The 20,759-nt window shown below is 37.6% G+C and overlaps 1 protein-coding gene across 1 annotated transcript; it reads right to left on the bottom strand.

Moving 5' to 3' along the window:
* Nucleotides 1-12,949: 12,949 nt before the first annotated feature.
* Nucleotides 12,950-19,564, bottom strand: LOC110865033 (arabinosyltransferase XEG113). The gene is made up of 13 exons (XM_022114229.2): nt 19,192-19,564; nt 18,556-18,852; nt 18,284-18,489; nt 17,648-17,753; nt 17,306-17,562; nt 17,091-17,226; nt 16,264-16,358; nt 16,092-16,145; nt 15,425-15,538; nt 15,218-15,316; nt 15,024-15,140; nt 14,801-14,887; nt 12,950-13,377 (listed from the first exon to the last, which is right to left on the bottom strand). Exons 1-13 carry the CDS (start codon nt 19,346-19,348, stop codon nt 13,210-13,212), a joined length of 1,893 nt encoding a protein of 630 aa, XP_021969921.1. The 5' UTR covers nt 19,349-19,564; the 3' UTR covers nt 12,950-13,209.
* Nucleotides 19,565-20,759: the final 1,195 nt, after the last annotated feature.

The raw sequence follows: 20,759 nt of genomic DNA, 5'->3' as shown, positions 1-20,759 counted from the left end.
CGATAAGTCCTTTTCAAAGCAATCAGTATGAAGTGATATTTAATATCGATGTGCTTCGTTTTCGAGTGCTGTACAGGATTTCTAGTGATCTGTAAGGCAGCCTCATTATCAACATAAATAGGAGTAGTTAGGAATTCAAAACCGTAGTCCCCATCTGTTGTTGGATCCATAGAACCTGGGAGCAGCAACTAGAAGCAATGTATTCTGCTTCACATGTAGACGTAGCCAACATGTCTGCTTCTTGCATTGCCAAGTGACTAGGCGATTGCCTAAGAACTGACATCCTGCTGTAGTTGATTTTCCATCTTTCTTGCAGCCGCCGAAATCAGAATCACTGAAAGCTTTGAGATCGAAGTTATCATCCTTAGGGTACCATAACCCGGTGTCAGGGTAACTCTTCAGATAACGAAAAATCCTTTTGACAGCAGCATAGTGAGAGACCTTCGGATTCGCTTGATACCTAGCGAGAAGACAAGTTGGATACATAATGTCGGGTCTTGATGCGGTGAGATACATTAAGGATCCAATCATAGCACGATAAAGTGAAGAATCCACAGCATCCCCTTCTTCATCCGGAGTAATCCCGTGATTCTGCGGAAGAGGGAGTAGAAATTGGCTTCGAATCTGACATCTGGAACCGGCTCAAGATGTCTCTGACGTACTTGGTTTGATGGATAAAAATTCCAGATTCAGACTGATTAACTTGCAAACCCAAGAAGAACGTCATTTCACCCATCGCACTCATCTCGAATCGATCTTGCATCACCTTTTCAAATTCCTTGCATAACTTATCATCGGTAGAACCAAAGATAATGTCATCGACATACACTTGTACCAACAGAAGATCTTCACCTTTTTCTTTGATGAAGAGGGTACAGTCGATCAAACCTCGTCGAAAACCATTGCTGAGCAGATAGGTAGACAACGTTTCATACCAAGCCCGAGGTGCTTGATGAAGACCATATAACGCCTTGTTAAGTAGTAAAACCCTGTCAGGATGTAATGGATCTTCAAACCCCGGTGGTTGCTCGACATATACTTCCTCTTCGACTACTCCGTGTAGAAAAGCACTTTTAACATCCATCTGGTACACCTTGAATTTCTTGAAGGATGCGTTGGCTAGAATGATTCTAATAGCCTCCAGACGAGCAACAGGTGCATACACTTCATTGTAGTCAATACCTTCAATCTGACTGAAGCCTTGAACCACTAACCTTGCTTTGTTTCGGACAACAATCCCACGGTCGTCCTTTTTGCACTTAAACACCCAGCGAGTTCCGATCTTTTTGTAGTTGTCGGGCCTATCAACCAATTTCCATACGCCCAACTTCTCGAACTGCTGAAGTTCTTCTTGCATGGCTTCCACCCAGGAATCATCTTTCAATGCCTCCTTCCAAGATTTAGGCTCTTCTTGGCTAACATAGCAGGCGAAAGACCAATCATTTTGTTGTCCCGATTCTCGTATCTCAGCATACAAGCCAGCATTTTCGTTATTTCTGATTTGATTCCTTGTCCTTACACCACTGAGAACATCACCTATAATATTCTGCTGAGGATGAATGTTATGAATTCGGGTTTCAGAAACTGGAGGAACGTCAACATTTGACCTCAAGTTAGTGATATTTAAATTCCCGATATCATTCTGAAGCTGGTGAGTTGTAGAAGATGATGCATTTTCTTCTTGGATAATTGGCGCAGACACTGGATCCGTTGCGTCAGAAGTACCTTGAACCGGACGCAGTGTTTCACCATCATTTGCATCAACATACTCCTCATCTTCCGATGACAAATTGTAATCGACAGCATCATTAAACACCTCATTTGAAGCGAGATTGTTGACAGAAGAAGACGCTTGTGAGTCAACAATGATTGGACGAGCTAACTGAGAGCCAGTCGCATTCTCGCTTTCAGACAACATTTGAGCAATTGCATTGTCATCATCAAATGTCGGCAGATTAAATGAGTCGAAAAGACCATCATAATCGAACATCCATGGATCTCCAGAAGGCTTCGGAGGATTAGAATATCTTTGAACTCTTACTTCACCCCATTCTTCAATCCTTTTGGTAGTCAGGTTCCATACTCGCAGATTAGGAGTAGCATACCCAAGGAAGTAACCTTCGATAGCTTTGGCACCAAACTTCCCATCAGGTTCAATCATGGTACATGGTGCACCAAAAGGTTCTAGATATTCCAAGTCAGGAGTCTTCTTGTGTAGGAGTTCGAAGCACGTTTTGCCATGTCTTTTCACTGTGAGAACCCTGTTTAACGTGTAGCAGGCCGAGGCAACAGCTTCAGTCCAGAATCGAACTGGAAGCTGAGACTCAACCAACATGGTTCTTGCAGTCTCAATTAAGGTTCTGTTCTTTCTTTCAGCGACTCCATTTTGTTGTGGCGTGTACCGAGAGCTGTATTCATGAAGGATTCCTTTAGCAGTGCAAAACTCATCCATAACCCTGTTTTTGAACTCGGTACCGTTGTCGCTTCGAATTCGCCTCACCTTTAGATTATACAGATTTTCCAACAATGTGATCAAATTCTTCAGAATTTCTGGAGTCTCGCTCTTGTGGACCATGAAGTCAACCCATGAAAATCTTGAATAGTCATCAGTAACTACCAAGCAGAAAACTTCTCCGTGCACACTCTTGTGTTTGACTGGGCCGAAAAGGTCCATATGCAAACGCTCGAGTGGCATGTTGACAGTGTTAACCTTCTTCAATGGATGAGATTTCTTGGTCTGCTTTCCCTTTTGACATGGCACACAGACATCTTGAAGTTGAAAATTTTTCACGTTAACACCTCTCACCAGATTGTTTTTGACTAGGTGATTCATTTTTCTGAGGTGAATATGACCCATTCGTCTGTGCCAAGAGATCGTCTCCTTTTCAGTGGCTTTTGAAATAAAGCAAGTAACTTGTTTTGACTGAGTTATTGCTTGACTCATATCAAGGACATACAAATCATTGACTCTTGGTGCTGATAAGAGAATCCATTCAGCGGGAATCTTGAATCCTGGCTTTAGCACATAACAACCGGCATCATCAAAATGCACGGTGAACTTCTTGTCGCAGATTTGAGAAACACTCAGGAGATTGTGATCCAACTGTTGCACATAATTGATTTTGTCGAAACTCACAATTCCATTTGAGATCATTCCCTCGCCGGTGATATACCCTCCTCTGTCTCCAGCAAACGCAACATATCCTCCTCTTATACTTCGCACATCGAAAAGAAGACGATAGTCGCCAGTCATGTGCCTGGAAGCCCCACTATCAACAATCCAAAGACTATTAATAGTTCCTCCTGGAGCCGCCTGCACATGCAATTAACACATCAGTTTGAGAGGGGGACCCAAGCCTTTGTTGACTTGGGTCGTCATTGATCATCAAGGAAAGTGATCTCAATCACTTGATGATTAGGAAATAAAACCTCTGGTGCTCCCCCTGACTGAATTACCTGTTTTTGTTTCCAAGCTTGTTGTCCTTTACCAGTATTTGAATTAATTGTTTTTGTATTTACTGGTTTTACATTTGTAGGTTTAGCTTGTACAGGTTTTTCATCCTTGACCTCTGATTTTAAGGCCTTCTCAATTACCTTTTTGTTCTTTTGTTTTAACTTCTTTTCCCTTTCTTTCAAGACACGTGGGTCTTGTTTCGGGGAAACCGGTTGTTTTTGGTAATTGGTTTCTTGGGGAGCACTTGTTTTTCCCTTCAATTTTTGCAAGTATGGGCAATATCTTACAATGTGCCCAACTGTTCCACATTCAAAACACATTCTCCGCTCTACAAACCTCGGAGAAACGTGTTGATGACCAGACTGAGAACCAGACACTGAACTTTGTGATCTAGATGTGCTTGGACCTAAGTCACATCCATTGGTGTGTTGGGTATAATTGTTCTGATCATTTCGTTTTAAAATTCTAACTTGTTTTACAAAATCAATGTTAGATTTATTTTGAAATGTTTCAAGTTTGTCCGTACCCTTTGATCCAACAAAGTTCACTTTCTGTTCTCTTTTCTTAGCTGGAGCTCTTTTGTTTTGCACCTTTTGAACCTTAGGTTGCTCAACTTTAGATTGTTGAATCTTAGGTTGTGCAGCCTTAGATTGAGAAGCCTTAGACTGCTCAACTTTAGGTTGTTGAACCCTTGGTTGTTCAGTCTTAGGCTGCTGAACTTTTGGTGCTTGAGTATTCTTGTTTTGAGCTCTCTTTTCTTGTACCTGGCCCTTACCCTTTCCAGAATTCACTTGTTGTTTTCGCTCAACTGGCAGTTTTTGGTTTCCGTATTGTTTTCTAATTAGCTCACACGGAATTGGTTCACATTGAGTGACCGTCACTTTGTTACCTTTGTTTCCCAAACACTTATCAGTTCGTCCTTCAAAAATTTTCTCAATTAAATCTTGATTTACATTTTTGATTGGAAAATCTCTGTCAGAATAGATTTTGCTGTCTCCCTTGAGCGTATACAACAAGTTATTCTTTTCAATGCTCGGTACACTGGGCTTCATTGCCTTTGGTGTTTCAGCCTTACTCGGTTTCACTGGTGGATCACACAAGATGTGATTCTCAATTGGAATGTCTGGTGTAACCGAGTTAGACTGTGGTTTCTCATTTTCTTCAGATTCATCGTCCGAAGAATCAGCATCCTCAATAATCGGAGAACTCGGTTCCTTAACAGACGATGAATTTTTCACATTCTCAGATTCAGATTGCCCCAAGGATGATGTACCAGTTGTGAACCCGAGGCCTGCTGCAAAGTCATCTAGACCAAGTGGCACAGTAGGTTCAAAACGGGGCATATCCTCGTCATTAGGCAATTTGGAATAATTGTGATTCATCGGGGGAGGGCATGATTTGTAACCAATACATTTTGCATCCCCCTTTTTCCTTTGGACATCAATAATGTGATCCAAAACATAGCGGGAATTGGAATAGCTTTCCAATTTCTGCTTGATTGTTTCACATTCACATCTAGCTGTAGCTAACTCTACCATTTGTTTTTCAATTGTGTCATTCAAATTATTATTAGCATGTTGTTTTCTTAAAACAGCCTTTTGAAGTTCAGAAACATCATGTTTTAATGACGCAATTGTTGCTTTAAACTCTTTTTCATTTCTTGTTAAAAACAAGTTAGCCTCAGTTGCTTTAGAAAGATCAACAATCAATTCTTGATTGTGTTTGTGTGTGATTTCAAAAAGACTTTCCTTTTCTGCATATTCAAGACATTTAGCACATTCAACAGCAGCAGAAACAGAGTCAGGTTTAGAATCACATACCTGAGAGGTTTGTCCTTCGACATGAGCCATGAAGGCTGTATGAAAAGAAAAAGATCCATCTTCAGAGAAAAATTGAGAAAGCTTCTCAGAAGTTCCAGCAGCTTTCTGGCAAATAATAGATCTTCTCTTGCATAAAGCTTCAGCATCAGCCAATAGCTCATCAACCTCCAGATCTAAAGCCTCACTTGATAAATCACCAGCATCAAGTGATTCCCCATCCATACTTCCACTGTAACCCGAGCTATCTTCATCTTCTGAAGATTCACCAGCAGACACGGGTTCTTCAACCTTTTTAACCACCTTAGCATAACATGCTGTTCCACCATTTCCTCCTTCACCAAGCTGAAGATTCCAGTTGCAAATCTCATCAGCTTGAACAACTAATCCTCTGTGGGGATTAGAGTTTGTGGATCCAGATGTATTTCCTCCCACGGGAACTATTTGTCTGTCAGAATTATTCTGTTGCTGCTGAGGCTGTCTCTGATTCCTGAAAGGATTCTGATTGCCTTGTTTGGGTGGCTTCTGACATTCCCGCTTGAAATGACCCTTTTCACCACAGTTAAAGCAGGTGACAGCATTCTTATCAAAACCATACTTGGTGTTGTTGTTGCTTTCCAAGTTGGTTCTCCCCGTTCTCTCCATAAACTCTTTAGCTCTACGAATAGCACTAGCAAGAGCCCACTTTATATCCATCATCTCAAACTCTTCTTTGTCAACTTGCTGGTAATCTTCGTTGGTTAGATTGATATTTCCAATCTGACCTGCAACCAACCCACAGTAAGCACTAACCAAGGTATTCAACATCTCCATATGCTCCTTGGCTATCTCGACACTGACTTTTGAAAAGTTTGAAGTGTCCAATCTGACAGTGTTCGGATTGGAAGTAGCTTGAAAGCTTGAAGAACTTCCATAAAAACCTTGCTGTTGTGGTTGTTGCTGTTGAGCTCTGTTAGGATCCAAGAAAGGCGGTGGTGTGAATTGTTGAGCTGTCTGTTGTTGTTGTTGAGAAGAAGAATCTGGTCTTGAATACATCATCGTGTATGCTGAAGGATCAAACTGGTTTGCTGTTGAAGGTCCGGTGTTGGAGATGAACGCTGTTTGAAGCTTAGCATGCTGAGAAGCTGGCTTTTCTCCAGTAATACCACCTGCAATCCCAAAATACATCTCTGGATTCTGAGGAGTGATTGTTCTTTTCGCCTTGAGCTTTTCTTCAACATCTTTGTTTTCCAACTTCTGAATTAGCTCATAAACGGTAATTGTATCCAGAACACCGTTTTCCTTGAGAATCTCAAGATAACTGCTCCACTTTGCTGGTAAGCCATCAGCAAATCTCTTCACCATTTCTTGTGGAGTGGCAGTGACTCTGAAGGCAAACATTTCACTCAACAGATGGTGAAATCTTGTAGACAACTCTGCTAGACCTTCATTCTCCATGCAGGTAAAACCTTCAAACTCTTTCTTTAGCAGCTCCTGCTTGATCTTCCTTGATTGAGCATTTCCTTCACATCTCAATGTAAGCATGTCCCACAAGCTTTTAGTTGTTGTACAGTAAACAAACTGGTGGTATATATCTCTGTGAAGGGCTTGCGTGAGAATCATGAATGCTTTCTTTTCCAACTCAAATTTCTTCTTATCATCATCAGACATTGTGCTGTAAGTTTCTGGATTTGATCCTGCAACTTCCAACTCGTTTTCAAATGGAGTAAAGAAACACATCCATAGATCTTGACCTTGCCCCTGAACATAAGTTCTCAGCCTTTCTTTCCACCATCCCCAATCATTGATGTGATTTAGTTTTGGTGGTTTTGTGCTTGTATCAGTTTCACTATCGTTCTGCATCATTGCTTGAATGCTGCTGCTTTGATTAGTGACCAATGCCCATTGATTTGCAGTTATCATTGCAGCTTGAGTTGGGGCAATAGCCTGCATCCATGCAGTTTTGTTGAACTCTGGCGCAGATTGCGTGGTTGATGATTGCGTAGATGATGACTGTGGAGTCAAAGTTGTTGTAGTCCACGCTGATGGATCCCATTGACCGTTTGTTCCCATTTTATAATTAATATATTAGGTGAAAATTAATTTAAAAAAAATTGATTTTCACAAACTATGTTAAAAATTGAAGGAAAACAAACTGTCGAAGGATCTTGGATCGAAGGACCTGAAAATCACAAACTGTTAAGTCTAAACAGATAAGACTCGAAAGATGCTCGAAAGATGACACTTGTTCGAAGGATCAACAGTGTTCGAAGGACCACTGTTGAGTTTCGAACAATCACTTCGAAAGATTCTCCTACACGAAGGATCCTTATCTTTCGAAGGGAAACAGTAACTCGAAGGATGTATCTTTCGAAAAGATTCCTTGACTCGAAAGACAACACACTGACTTCGAAAGATGTTCGAAGGATGGTTATCTGTCGAATCTCCTTGATCGAAGGATGATCTTTCGAGTTCGAAAGGTATCTTTCGACACGTCTGACACACAGACAGAAAGGACGACAGGTTGGTGAAAAGGTGATGTGGTTGGTGAACCAACTTTCGGCAGAAGGGATGTTTCTGCACCAACTTTTCACCAAGTCAGATTTGACTTTCAAAAAAATGCCCAAAAAGGAAGTTTCTTATCCACAACCAAGCAACCGGAGTTAAGCCGGAAATTTGGCCGGAAAATAGCAAACCTTTTCAAACAAGATTTTTAAGTTACCCAAACCTTCCCATAACACACCCGGTTAGTTTAGAACACGTTTTTATGGTTAGAAATGCAAGAAACACACTAAAAACGGGTGCTAAACCAAGAAATTTTTTGTCCAAACACAACCAAAGTCTTGCACAAACCCGGTTTTAACAAGGAAAAGAGCCACGGCTCTGATACCACTTGTAGGTCCCTCGGAGGTTGAGGTTAAACCTATTCCTTGTTATGTTTAACCCTCTAGCAAGTGCGGAATCCAAGCTAGAGTGCAAACCGATAGTTTAGATGAAAGCAAAGATTACAAAGAGAAAGAGTAGACAAGCAATATATCAAAGTTTTCTCTTGTATTTCAGTGGACACGGTTACAGCCCTTGACCAAACTGAAATGCTCTCTTACAAGACCTTGGGTTCACTCACAAATGCTCTCAATATCTTTCTAAGTGTCTGCCAAGAACTCAACTGTGAAGTGAAACCCACATGGGATATATATACCCATAACAGTTGACATGCACGAAGGATAAGCAGTTCTGGTCGAAGGATCATCTATCGACCAGAAAGTCCATTGAAAGACTCCGAAAGATCCATATGTACCTCGAAGGATGATATATCCTTCGAGGTCCATGAGTATCCAACGAAAGATCATCTTTCGAGGTCATCGAAGGATACAATCCATCCTTCGATGACATCCTTCGAAGCATACATATTAAACACTAGGTGTTGACTGTTTGGCCAAGTCAAACCAGGAGGATGGTTGACTTGATCAAACATACATTCCAACACTTAACAAATACAACAAAAGACGTAAACACAACAGACAAAAGACATCGTTTTATACATTACAAAATACAGACAAAGTACAGACACAAGTGCACCAACAGTAATCCAACAGACCCCTTGTCTGATCAACAACTCCGGACACCCTTTTTGGCGGTGGCCTAGCTATTAACATCAAAAGTGATAATAAATCAGCGTTTAAACTTTAAAGCATCTATTGTCATGACTCATGAATTGACTTGAAGTTTAAAGCATCTGGTATATATATACCGAAGGGGAGATCCAAAGTGAGAAGCAAGGAAATATTATTATTTGCCTTGGTGAACTCTTCCATATACACTCGAGCCAATCATCTTCCTGCGGAGTGTCCGATTTTAGACAATGTACCACCTGCAGAGTGACTAATTTAAGATTTAACAAGTCATTATTTAAAAAATGAATCAAAACGATGGGTATTTTAGACAAGTTTATCAACTTCAATATACAAAAACTAGTTTAGGACTTCTCCATGCATCTTTTAGTGTAAATTACACAGATGGTCCTGTTGTTAACTTTAATTTTGGATTTGGTCCCAACCTTTTCAAAAATACATGGATGGTCCCTGTGGTTTGCACTTTGCAACTCATTGGTCCCTACAAACGTAGACGAACTTGCAAGAGCTCATGCAAGCTGGTAACAGAGTGTGAGCGAAACGGGTAGAGAAGAGTCGAGGAGTCGATGCGTTAGTGAAGTCGGTAATAGGGTAGGATTCAATGTCTAGTGCCGAAAAGGTGCTATGCGGGTTGTGCTTGTGATGATAATGGTCGGGGAAGGTGAGCGGTGGCGGTTAAGGCAGAGAGCATGAGAGCTTTAAGCCAGGTGGTTCCAGACTTCATGAAGGAGGCCAAGAAGATGTCGGTAGGGTGTGATTTGAAATAGGTATGTAGAAGCAAGTTGGTTTATAGGATAGCAGCACGATGTGCTCCTGATAGTTGTTTAGAACACAACTTTCAAACACTTTAATAAACTAACATATGGCGCCAGATCCAACCCAAATTGATGAAGCTAGAACCATAAATTAAATGATGAACGATATTTTGTCGTCGAAAGGATTGGCATTATAATTTATGCTTGAATCTTACTCGGTATCCACTAAGTCATATGCAGATTTAGTGTTTCATTTTCTGTAAAACACGAATCAACTTCGCATTTAAATGACATCCTCTGTTCTTACCCCAGTTCTGTTTCTGATCATTTCGTTCTTAGGAACTATAATCAAAACCTAAATGTGGATTATTTATCATCTGCAACACACAATTCGAACATTTCAACAAATAACACGAAAGAATAAACCAACAAGCGACAAGGAGTATTTAGTGAACAAAATAACTGACCTTCGGGGTGACAAACTTAGACCATTGAAAACGAACTGTTGCGCTTGACCCTGCTCTACATGCTCCAGATCAGATCTGACCTGCTTGACCAACAAATCGGCCTTCCTGCTCTTCGTTTTCCATAGCCACGTGTCTGCCTCATCCTTCGCCCCATACCTGGACAACAGAGTCTTCAGTTGCTGCAACTCCACTCTCTCCGTCTGTGCCAGCTGGGTTTTTTCAACATCTTGTTCGGGCTCGGCAACTACGGCCAAGTTAAAACAAAAGAGTCTTTTCATTTATTGTTTTAACAAATTCTCAAAAAAAAGGAACAAAGTTAATTTACCAATGTGCTTAAATTCTTTTCTCCTAGATTCTTTATCAACAACATCATGCCTCTACTCGTGCGTTTTACTTTTTTCTACATAGACCCCATTGGTCTTACCATAGCTATGACCATTTGTCTCTATCATCTTCATATCCTCCTCCAAAATTACTGGTCATATTTTCAATGAGAGATAATTAAAATATGCACAACAAATGAAATTTGCATACATATGCCAACATCATTATTTAGAAATAAATCATCTGTACAAATCTCCGTATCTTTCATACAATCCATTCTATTCGACAACCACGCCTATTAAAACTTCTTAGGTTTTCTCGAATTCTGATAATCTTTATTTCTTACATCTATAAACAAGTATTTTACATGTAAAAATGAGTTGTTTGTGTCGATATCAGTCTCAACCCCTAGCTTTATATTCATAGAGGAGTAAAGGTATAAGTGTATAACAACTGAAGATTAACATCCTTGCATCACATGGAAAAATCAGTTGTCATATATGCAAACATCCCGTGAAATCCTCCAAATCGAGCATGGAGAAACCACTATCGTTTACCTTCAACAATCTCTTGATGAAACTCACATCGCACGAAATGAGTAATCCGCCTGTTAACTAGAATCTGAACTTATTTTGCAACATGTATATTCAATTTCAAAAAGCTGAATAAAGTATTCAAAATTCAAAATCCCTAGTTAATCAAATAGACTTCAACACACAAATTTGTACCAAGCATAATTTCAGATCTAATCTCATCATCCGGAAAAAATGTTACAAAAACGCAACATTATAAAACCAAACTCACAATTGAATTAGTATTTTTTTTTTCACACGATCATACAAGCAGTTTGAGTGATAGACATTCAATTCTCGTTTCAGAACTTTTGATTTTTTTTCGTATTAATCGAACATGTATGTGTTCTTGAGCTTTCTACTCTTCTAGATTTGAAACTGAAAGGTGAATCCAATATATTACAAGTTTAGAGGTTTGTGTAATAAGTTTCAAATAAGTTTTACATGTTAAATTAGAAGTGTTTCAATTAAAAACCTTGCAAATGACATAAACTCTCTGCATTTTTGCAGATAATACAAATAAAAAGAAACAAAGGTCACAGAGATGACGTATTATAGAGATGACGTATTATACCTGCTAATCCAGTAAATCAACACACCGACTGCTCGTTCCATCTTCGTCGCACTCATCCGGTAACCTAATTCATATCTTTCACTTCCTCCAAACCCTAACGTTTGGTATCTCTAAACCCTACGAATTACATCAGAACAGGAACTAACAATTTGTTGAGGTTTGCCTATGTCTTCAATTGCTTCTAAATCGGACTGGCAACGGTGAAATTTGACGGTTTAGGGTGGTGGTGGTGGTGGTGGTACGACAGCCGGAGTGTGAACGACGGTGATCGGAGGGTGGTGCCCAAGGTAGCACATGGTGAATAGGTTTGTAAAATTGTGTGACCAAAATACCCTTCCGTGTGTTTTTATAATTAAAAGCATTGGAATATATCACAACCGTAGATTACTTTGATCTAAGGGCTCCTAATGGGGTTCCCCTGTTCCCCATTTTTTTGGTGTTCCCCAATGAACCTCACACTATATATATATATATATATATATATATATATAGGGGCAGGTTCATTTGAGAAGAAAATTTAATTGAGAAGAAAAAGAACAAAGGGTACAATTGTAAAATATTAAGTAGTTATTCTTTCATCTCATTTATTAGAATCTTTAAGTAATTAATTACTCATAAAGACTATTATTCTCTACACTAATTTTCATTGCCTACACACATAAAAAGTTATGCTACACATTTCGAAAATTATCCTACACATACTTAAATTTATCTTACACAACTCATAATTTATCGTACACACCTGGTAATTTGTCCTACACTCTAAATTAATTTTTTTTATTTTTTGAAAAAATATATATTTTGAAAATAAGTTACAAATTTAATGTAGTTAGCTATTAAAAAGGAAGACTAGAAATTAATGATTTATGTAAGTTTACAAATATGCCCTTACATTAGAATTAAATGCAAATATTAAATGAAGTAAAATGAAACATTCTTATTGATTGAAACTTGTTCTTTTTTCTTCTTACAAAAAATTTCTTCTCATTTGAACCTTCCACTATATATATATATATATATATATAAATATATATATATATATATATATGTGTGTGTGTGTGTGTGTGTGTGTCATAACTAATTACATATATGTAAAAAAACTAGTTTACATATGTGTAATTGTAAAATTACATATAAGAAATGATAAAATTACTCTTAACATGTATGTAATCGTACAAATACACATAATAAATGATAAAATTATCCTAAACATAAAAATATATAAATAAAAAGATTGTTTATTAGGAGTTCTGCGAGTTCTGTAATATTTATGGTTCTGAAATGATCCTGGCCTTGTGTGTGTGTGTATTAGTTATAAAGATAAAGATTTAAAATTGTAAAAAAAAAAATTAATATATAAACAAACAAACAGTAGTAATAAAAAAGATGGTTCAAACAAAAGATGCTCTCATTTGCCCTCTTGGATGTTATACAGAAAAACAAAGCTACACCTTTGTCAATTCATTATTGTTCAAACTCGAACCCTAGTAATCGAACCACGACCCTTTTCTCTTTGTATCTATATATATAAACATGAATCAGAAGGTCTACTGATTTAAACCAGGGTTAGGACTCGATTATGAGTCAGGTATGTCGATAAAATCTCAGCCGTTGATGTAGTATGCATGCAAGCAATCACCAATGCGGGTGATCGTCTTCTGGAGTTTGGGGAGGGAGAGGCTTCCAATCGGGTTTTTCATCCCAGTACATGTCATAATATATGTGACCCGGTTCGTGTTTGTCAACACAACACCATATTCCAACGTATCGCTTCACACGCTTCCTGAATTTTTCTTCCACTGTCTGATCAAATAAAACATTAAGATAATATTCAGTTTTACGGTGAATTAGTCTACATTAAAAGGCCATGTGGTCCTAGCATATGATCTAAAAGACTGTTCTGGTTGACTTTTGAGGTCAAATGAGTTACTCCTGAATAAATGCAACAATTTTTTCTTAGACAAGGGCTCCCTCTGGTCCAAAATAAATGTCCCCAAACAAAACAAAAGAACAAGAAATTACAATTAATGCAGATTTTAATTAACAAAATGTCAACTTTACCCTTAATGCATTTAAAAGAAGCAACATTGTAATAATATTGTTTTTGTAACCTACTTACTAAACCATTTTACTCAAAAAAAAAAAAAAAAAATAGATTATCATTGTAATAATATTGTTTTTGTAATAACGATTAAAGCATTAACTGTTTAAATGAATCTTATAAAGCGGACCAAAGACTGCTTAGGTCAACGACCTGGCCCCTTTCAACATGTAACGCGTTTTGACCTGTTACACAGCCCTCCTGACCCGCCCATCTTGTCAACTATATCATCAACTTTTCTTGATGATGATAATGGGAAGCAAGGGACTATTTTCTAGATCATAGTTGTTAATAGCGAATAGCGGACGATAGCAACAAGCTACCTATACGCCACGTTGCGATAGCGATGAAACAGCGGGCGCTATTTTATGTTTAGCGACACACTAGCATAAAATTTTAGAAATATTTTATAATTATATGTATATTATATCCAAATACACTGTTTTATATGCCTATTAACAAAAAACCTAAAATCCCGCTATTCTCCATATATATTAATTTGTAACACACTGAGGAATAGTGCCATGTTTTTTTGTCTTTTATGTGTTCATTTTTCATAATAAAATTTAGTGTTTTTTCATTTTTACAGAAAAACTTTGATTTTTTATAATAGTTTTTGTTTTACATTTTTTCCTGGATTTGGTCGTCGTTCGGTTGCTACTTAGCATGGTGTTTGGTAGTTACATTTGGTCCCTCAGGTTTTTTTACACCATCAACTTTCTAATACGTTTCGGTATAAATTCGACTTTCTAATACGTGTTAAAAATTCGGGTTTATGTTTTACGCTTTTTCCCGGTTTTGGTCGTCGTTCTGTTGCTACATAGCATGGTTTTAGGCTCCCAGCCCGGCAATGCTGGTAGCCCGGTTTTACGTCCCCCGCTCCGCAATGCGGGGGTTTAAGACTAGTTGGTATTAAAACAGAAAAAATAAATAAATAAAATCCCGCTGTTAAACCGCTATGGAGGCGCCGAAATCAGATAGCGACACATGAGCGCTTCGCTACGCTATTCGCTATAGCGCCGGCTATGAGCGCTATTAACAACTATGTTCTAGATTATTAGTTTATTTTATTATTTTGCTATTTGCATCATATATCCAAAATAAGAAGGGGAAAGAGATATTTGCCTTGTCTGTGAATCCAAGAAAGGCATCTTGCATCGACGAAAACTGGATGACTTTTACATCCTTCAACGGCAAGAAAACTTTTTTCAACTGTTCACAACATTAAAAAATTTGTCACAATGGAGCTAAAATCCAAAGCTGGTAAACAACAATAAATATTTGTAAATCAAGCATATACCAATAAATAATTAAATATATTATTATCGTTTTCATTCATCTAGCATACCGTTTCTTCATTGCTATGCCTTGGAAACCTGAGTACTGCAGCTGTGTTTGTAACGTTTGACTGGCAGTTTTTTGACCCTTCTTGACATAACTGTACATCGAGCCATGAATCCTTCACCTGAAAGCACATTAAATTAAAAAAAAAAAAAAAAAAAAAACAGAGGAAAGATGATGTTAGGTAAAAGTCAACTATACCTGTGCAGGCATTAATGGATTGTCAAAGAAAGAATATTCTCTTATATTGATTCCTGGCCCAAATTCCTGAATTGGCAATGCCTGTAACATTGTATGCACCTACAGAGCAGCAGCATTAGTTTCTGTAAACTAATTTCCATCGTCTATTAAATTGTAAAACTTATACAAATTTGTTGTGAACACCGAAAATTAATAAAACATAAGTACCTCAAATACATGATCCAAAGGACAGATGAACGGTTGTCTTGTCATTGACCCTACGAGAATTCCAGGATGTGGAAACCATAATCTATCCAACCGACACCACAATGGAGGCATAACCTGAAGGAAAAAAAAAGTTAGTAGGGACTAGAAAGATGCCATTTTCGTCCCTGAGGTTTGACCAGTTTTGCGACTTTTGTCCAAAGGTTTGTTTTTCAGCATCTGGATCCAAAAGGTTTAAAATCTTGCCATATTCACCCGGCTCATTAACTCCGTCCATTTTTCTACGTTAAGTCAGGGTTATTTCCGTCTTTTTGCTAACTTAAAGGGCGATTTGGTAATTTTCACTTTATGTAGAAAGACCGAATACCCCTGTAAAAGACCGAATTACCCTTTAAAAAGGGTAGTTGCACGGTACCCCTGACCGCGGAAGGGATCTCCCTTCCCGAATTACCCTTTAAGGTAACCTAAAAAACGGAAATACCCCTAACTTAACAAAGAAAAATGGATGGAGTTAACTAACCAAACGAAAATGGCAAGATTTCAAACCTTTTGGATCCAGATGCAGAAAAACAAACCTTTGTACGAAAGTCGCAAAACTGGCCAAACCTCAGGGACGAAAATGCATTTTACTCAAAAAAATTGTGATTCAAAGTAAGTAAATATTACTCACCAAAGTACGATTCAAAATTGATGCTATTGCAAGGGCAGTCCTTATCTGCTTTATCTGCAATTCATTAGCATTAATTAACTCACAATTAAATAAAAAAGTATAATTGGAATAAGAAAAACTTGAATTGTAACTTTGCGAATGCATGATTCTAAACAAGTTTGTATAAGCATACTTGATAATTAACAAGAGTGAAATGTGTTTGAAGACTATGTTCCCCATCTAGTAATAAGCTTTTTGGAATAGACGGCTTAAATGTCAAGAAGCCTCCTGTATAACATACAACAAATGCAGAAATCAAAATATCTGTAACACGTAACAGGCGTAACCATTCGGTATCATAAATTTATGGGCCAATTTCCCAGAATAGACATAAAATATACATTTTGTTTTCCCGATTTTAGCAAAGAACTTTAAGTTGACGTAAAACAGAAACCAACTTGCATTATAATATTTGAGCAACCAAGTGCATTTTATTACCGCTTTTAACAACCAAGTTACATTCTAAAGCAATATGTTCTGTTCAACCTGAAAAAAGGTTATCATTCTATTGATTTTTCACAAAATAATTGATGTGGCATCTTATTTGCCAATTAGTGTATACGACATATGCCATTGATTTGACATTTAATAATATATATATAAATATCTTCTTTTCCAAGTTTGTAAACAAAGTTATTTTTATATCCTTCCATCAGCAATTTGTAGGTAAAAATCAGTTACATGAGGTTGGTTGCTAAAATCGGTAACATATCGTATGTTGGCTTCTATTTTGCACCTAATATATAGTTGGTTGCAAAATAAAATAGTTAATTTTTGGATCAACTCATGAGTACTTGTATTTTTTAACCATAACGACATAACGATCTTGAAAGTTGAAACTGTAAATTGCACTTTGGCACCATATTTCAGCGAAAATGTGCAGTATACTTAAAACCTAATGTACTGATCCAATCCAATGTTAGGTATCAAGATGTCACGAATCTAAAAAAAAATAAATACCAGGTGAATCATAATATTCTGGTGGATCATAGAAAACCTTAGCTTCGCGTAACCGGTGACGTTTTCCTTCAGTTCCTGCATATTGAAATGTCGTATGTACAGCATACGGCTCCAATCTGAGTTGTTGATACATGGCCTGAAGTTGCAGCATATGATTATAACTGAAAATACAAAATAGTAATCAAACGAAAGCAAACTCTAGTTACAGTTTGTACCTGAACAAAGTAAGTATGGCCACTACAAAATATACTAGCAGGCAGAAGACCGAGCTTTAACGATCCATCATAAGCGTAAACAAGCCCACTTTCATCATCAACGGACGGGCCCAATTGCCTATGCACAAGATCATTGAAACCGTTCTGGTCCCATATTTTGTCATCAGCTAAAAGCATTTCTTTCCATTCTCTTGCCAGCTTTTTAGCAGAATCCGTTGGCCGCCAGTGGAAAATACCTATATTATATGCACCTCCAACTGTCCACTCCAAAAAATATATCCATTGATGTGGCTTAAAAGAATTGAATATTAATTTTAACGTAATTTGAACTGTGGTTTTCACCTTGTTGCCAGTTGTCTAACCGATCATCAGTTACTGTTGGTGTAACTTGATCGGTTGATGTTAATACATCCGCTTCAGGATAACGTGCAAGATATGGAAGTGGATTCTGTTCAAGCAACAGATTTAAAAAATCATATTAAAAACAAGAAGGAACGAAAACAATTATACTTAAGAGTTAACTGCCTTTTGCGTCCTTGAGGTTTGTCCAATTATGCCAGTCCATACCAAATTTCAAATTTGTACCATTTCCGTCCCTGACATTCTTGAAACATGCAAGTTCCGTCCAAAAACTTAACGTCTGTTAAAACCTACTGTTTAATGAAGGGTAAAACCGTCATTTTCGTTTTTTTATTCCCCCTTTTTTAAACCCTGTTAATAGGGTTTAAGAAAGAAAGAAAATTAAGAAATGACGTTTTTACCCTTCATTAAACGGCAGGTTTTAACAGACGTTAAGTTTTGGACGGAACTGGCATGTTTTAAGAATGTCAGGGACGGAAATGGTACAAGTTTGAAATTTGGCCTGGACTAGCATAATTGGACAAACCACAATGATAGTTAACTCTATACTTCATGAAGAGGGCAAATTGCAAGTAAAACCTTTTATGTTAAATCTACATGTGCACAGAAGTTAGTTACCTTTAACCAAACCATATCGGTATCACACATGAGTAATTCATAACCAAACGGTAGCATTGAATCAATGAGAATGACTTTTTCCCGTCCCATTTTATGAAACGCTTGTGACCCCCATCCAACATCTATCGTACTCATATGACTTCCCATATCAAAAACCGGTATACCCTTCCAATACAAAGCCTCCAATAGTTTTGTATCCATCGCACCTAAAAAAACTTATCAGCTTCTTCTTAAACTCTTAACGAAATGAATTTTTTGAATAGTCAACTCACCGACAAGAAGATTCTCAACGCCTAAATCTGTTAAGTGCTTAACCCATGTGAGGATAAAATCCATGAAGGCATAGTTACCAAAGGTAGCTACTATAACATTATCTTTGACCCGTTCTTGAACCAGTTCTTTTGTTAACCGAAAGGTCTCCAACGGAGGCATCTTCGAACCTGGTGGTGGTATTTTCCATATAGGCTTCGGTTTCCCTATTTCGGGTTGAGAAGTAGGCGCCATTACACCACCACCCAATCTTAGTGATGGAGAAGCAAGCGTTTGATTCGGAGAAGAAGGTGCCGCATCTAGCGTAACAACACATAAAACAAGAAAACTCATTTAACATTTTAAACAAACATTAAGAACCAAACTTTTGCTTCACTAAGTAAAACAATTTCTGTTTGATTTCTACATGTAGCAAATCAGCTATGCGATTCGATTTGATTCGATTGATTGATTGATCTAACAACATATATAACAATCAACCTGTAAGCTTGGTGCAAACTCTAACCTAATTTAGCAAAATGCCTAATTAAACATAATAATCATGATCTAGTCAACTTTACAAAAATACCAACTGAATCACACATGCAAATACTTGAATCAAAACACACATAAACAATAATAATAATAATAAAGAATACGTTGAGATAAGCTCCAAGAGAGTGCCGAATCTGGCGAATAAACCGCAGAGAAAACGTAAACAGCAGAGAAGACAATCCCAATCAAGACAGCACCGTACACAGTCAAGAACAATGGCTTGGAGTTGGTAACCTCTTTAAACGCGTTTCTCCAACTCATTTCTTAAACCCTAGGTCGGTCTGATTATTAACATAACTAAAAAGCATCAATTAATGGAAAAAGTTAGGGTTTTCTGAAGAGTTGAAACTAGTTGAAGGCAGTAGGAAGAAACATGACAAGTCAATTGAATTGAAAATGTGAAATAATTGTATAGTGTTTTGTGTTGTGCAGAGGAGTGGAGGCTTTGTGGGGTGCATTTTTAAAGAGATGGTGAAATAAAATCTGAATATTGCAACATTTATGGAAAGTTTTGACATTTTTTTTAATTTATTGGTGGTTTACTTTTGTAACCAAAGTAATTGTTGCAAGTTTAATGGAAGTTTGAGAGTTTTCATGAAAATATATAGTTTGTTGTATGAGTGGTAAACCTATTTGTTATTTTTTAATATTTTGATATAATATCTGGTGTATAAGTATTAATATAAAGATATGTGTTGTGGTAAAAATGTGGGACGCGAGGGGGAGGTCGCATAGGTAACTGGGGTGCAAAACACCACCACAGATCAGGGCATGAGGGTGGTGGCGTGAGGCGGTGGAGAGGTGAATGATGGGGTGCGAGTGGGAGGTGAATGATGACCACATATGCATTTTCGACCTAAAATACCTAGCTAATCTATACTTGACATAAACTACATTCTAAAAAAATAATAAAAATAAATGGGTTATGTATGTTAATCCACAAACCAATAGGTTGACTCAAAAACCCGACCCATCTAGCTAAACATGTACGGTAGTTTGAAGTGAAACATTTTTAGACTAAATCAAAACCAACAAACTTTATGTGGTGTTAACCACTAGCATATGTCAATGTTAAGCGGGTGTAATTACGTTTTTCCTTGGTTTTTAGTGGGTTAGGATCAAATCGAACCAAGTGTGTATTTCTAAGACCAAAATCCGAACCGTTATATGCATCCCCCTAGATCCCGTGGAGTTGAGGTGAGGTGGGAATGTAGGATTGGCATGAAATGAGTGAATTGTGTAGAGGGGATGGTCAAACGGTATAGGAGAGGGCAAAAATGGTGTGACCGTAAAAAATGAAAATATCCATACACGATATATAACTTTGTATGAAGGAATCCATATTTGTTAACAACTATACATATATATTAGTCAAATACAAAGTAATAATAACTATTAGACGAAAATAATTTAGCATTTGAATAGATATGACTTTTATTTATGGAAATACATATTGTAACAAACTAGTTGGATTTCACATGTGTTGCGACGGGTATTTGGTCAGTTTTATTTTATTGCATCATCGGTTTATTTCGTCACGGCGCGGGTAGGAACGTCGAGAAATCCATGAAAAACAAAAGAGTAAACTGCAATTTTACCTCATGTGGTTTGGGGGCATTGACACCATTACCCCCTATTTTCAAAATTTTATTGACTTAACCCCCTCCCCCCC

This window comes from Helianthus annuus, chromosome 6, assembly GCF_002127325.2.
Source record: "Helianthus annuus cultivar XRQ/B chromosome 6, HanXRQr2.0-SUNRISE, whole genome shotgun sequence".
NCBI lineage: Eukaryota > Viridiplantae > Streptophyta > Magnoliopsida > Asterales > Asteraceae > Helianthus > Helianthus annuus.
The sequence above is the reverse complement of the archived record's forward strand: the minus strand, read 5'-3'. Positions and strand labels throughout refer to the sequence as shown.

What these genes read in the sequence shown, in the direction of transcription:
- LOC110865033 (XM_022114229.2), bottom strand. Translation starts at nt 19,348, where the DNA reads ATGAGTTGGAGAAACGCGTTTAAAGAGGTTACCAACTCCAAGCCATTG. An exon ending in CTTTGGATCATGTATTTGAG is followed by an intron (nt 15,317 to 15,424) that starts GTACTTATGTTT and finishes GCTGCTCTGTAG; the next exon opens with GTGCATACAATGTTACAGGC. An exon ending in GGCATAGCAATGAAGAAACG is followed by an intron (nt 14,888 to 15,023) that starts GTATGCTAGATG and finishes TGTTGTGAACAG; the next exon opens with TTGAAAAAAGTTTTCTTGCC.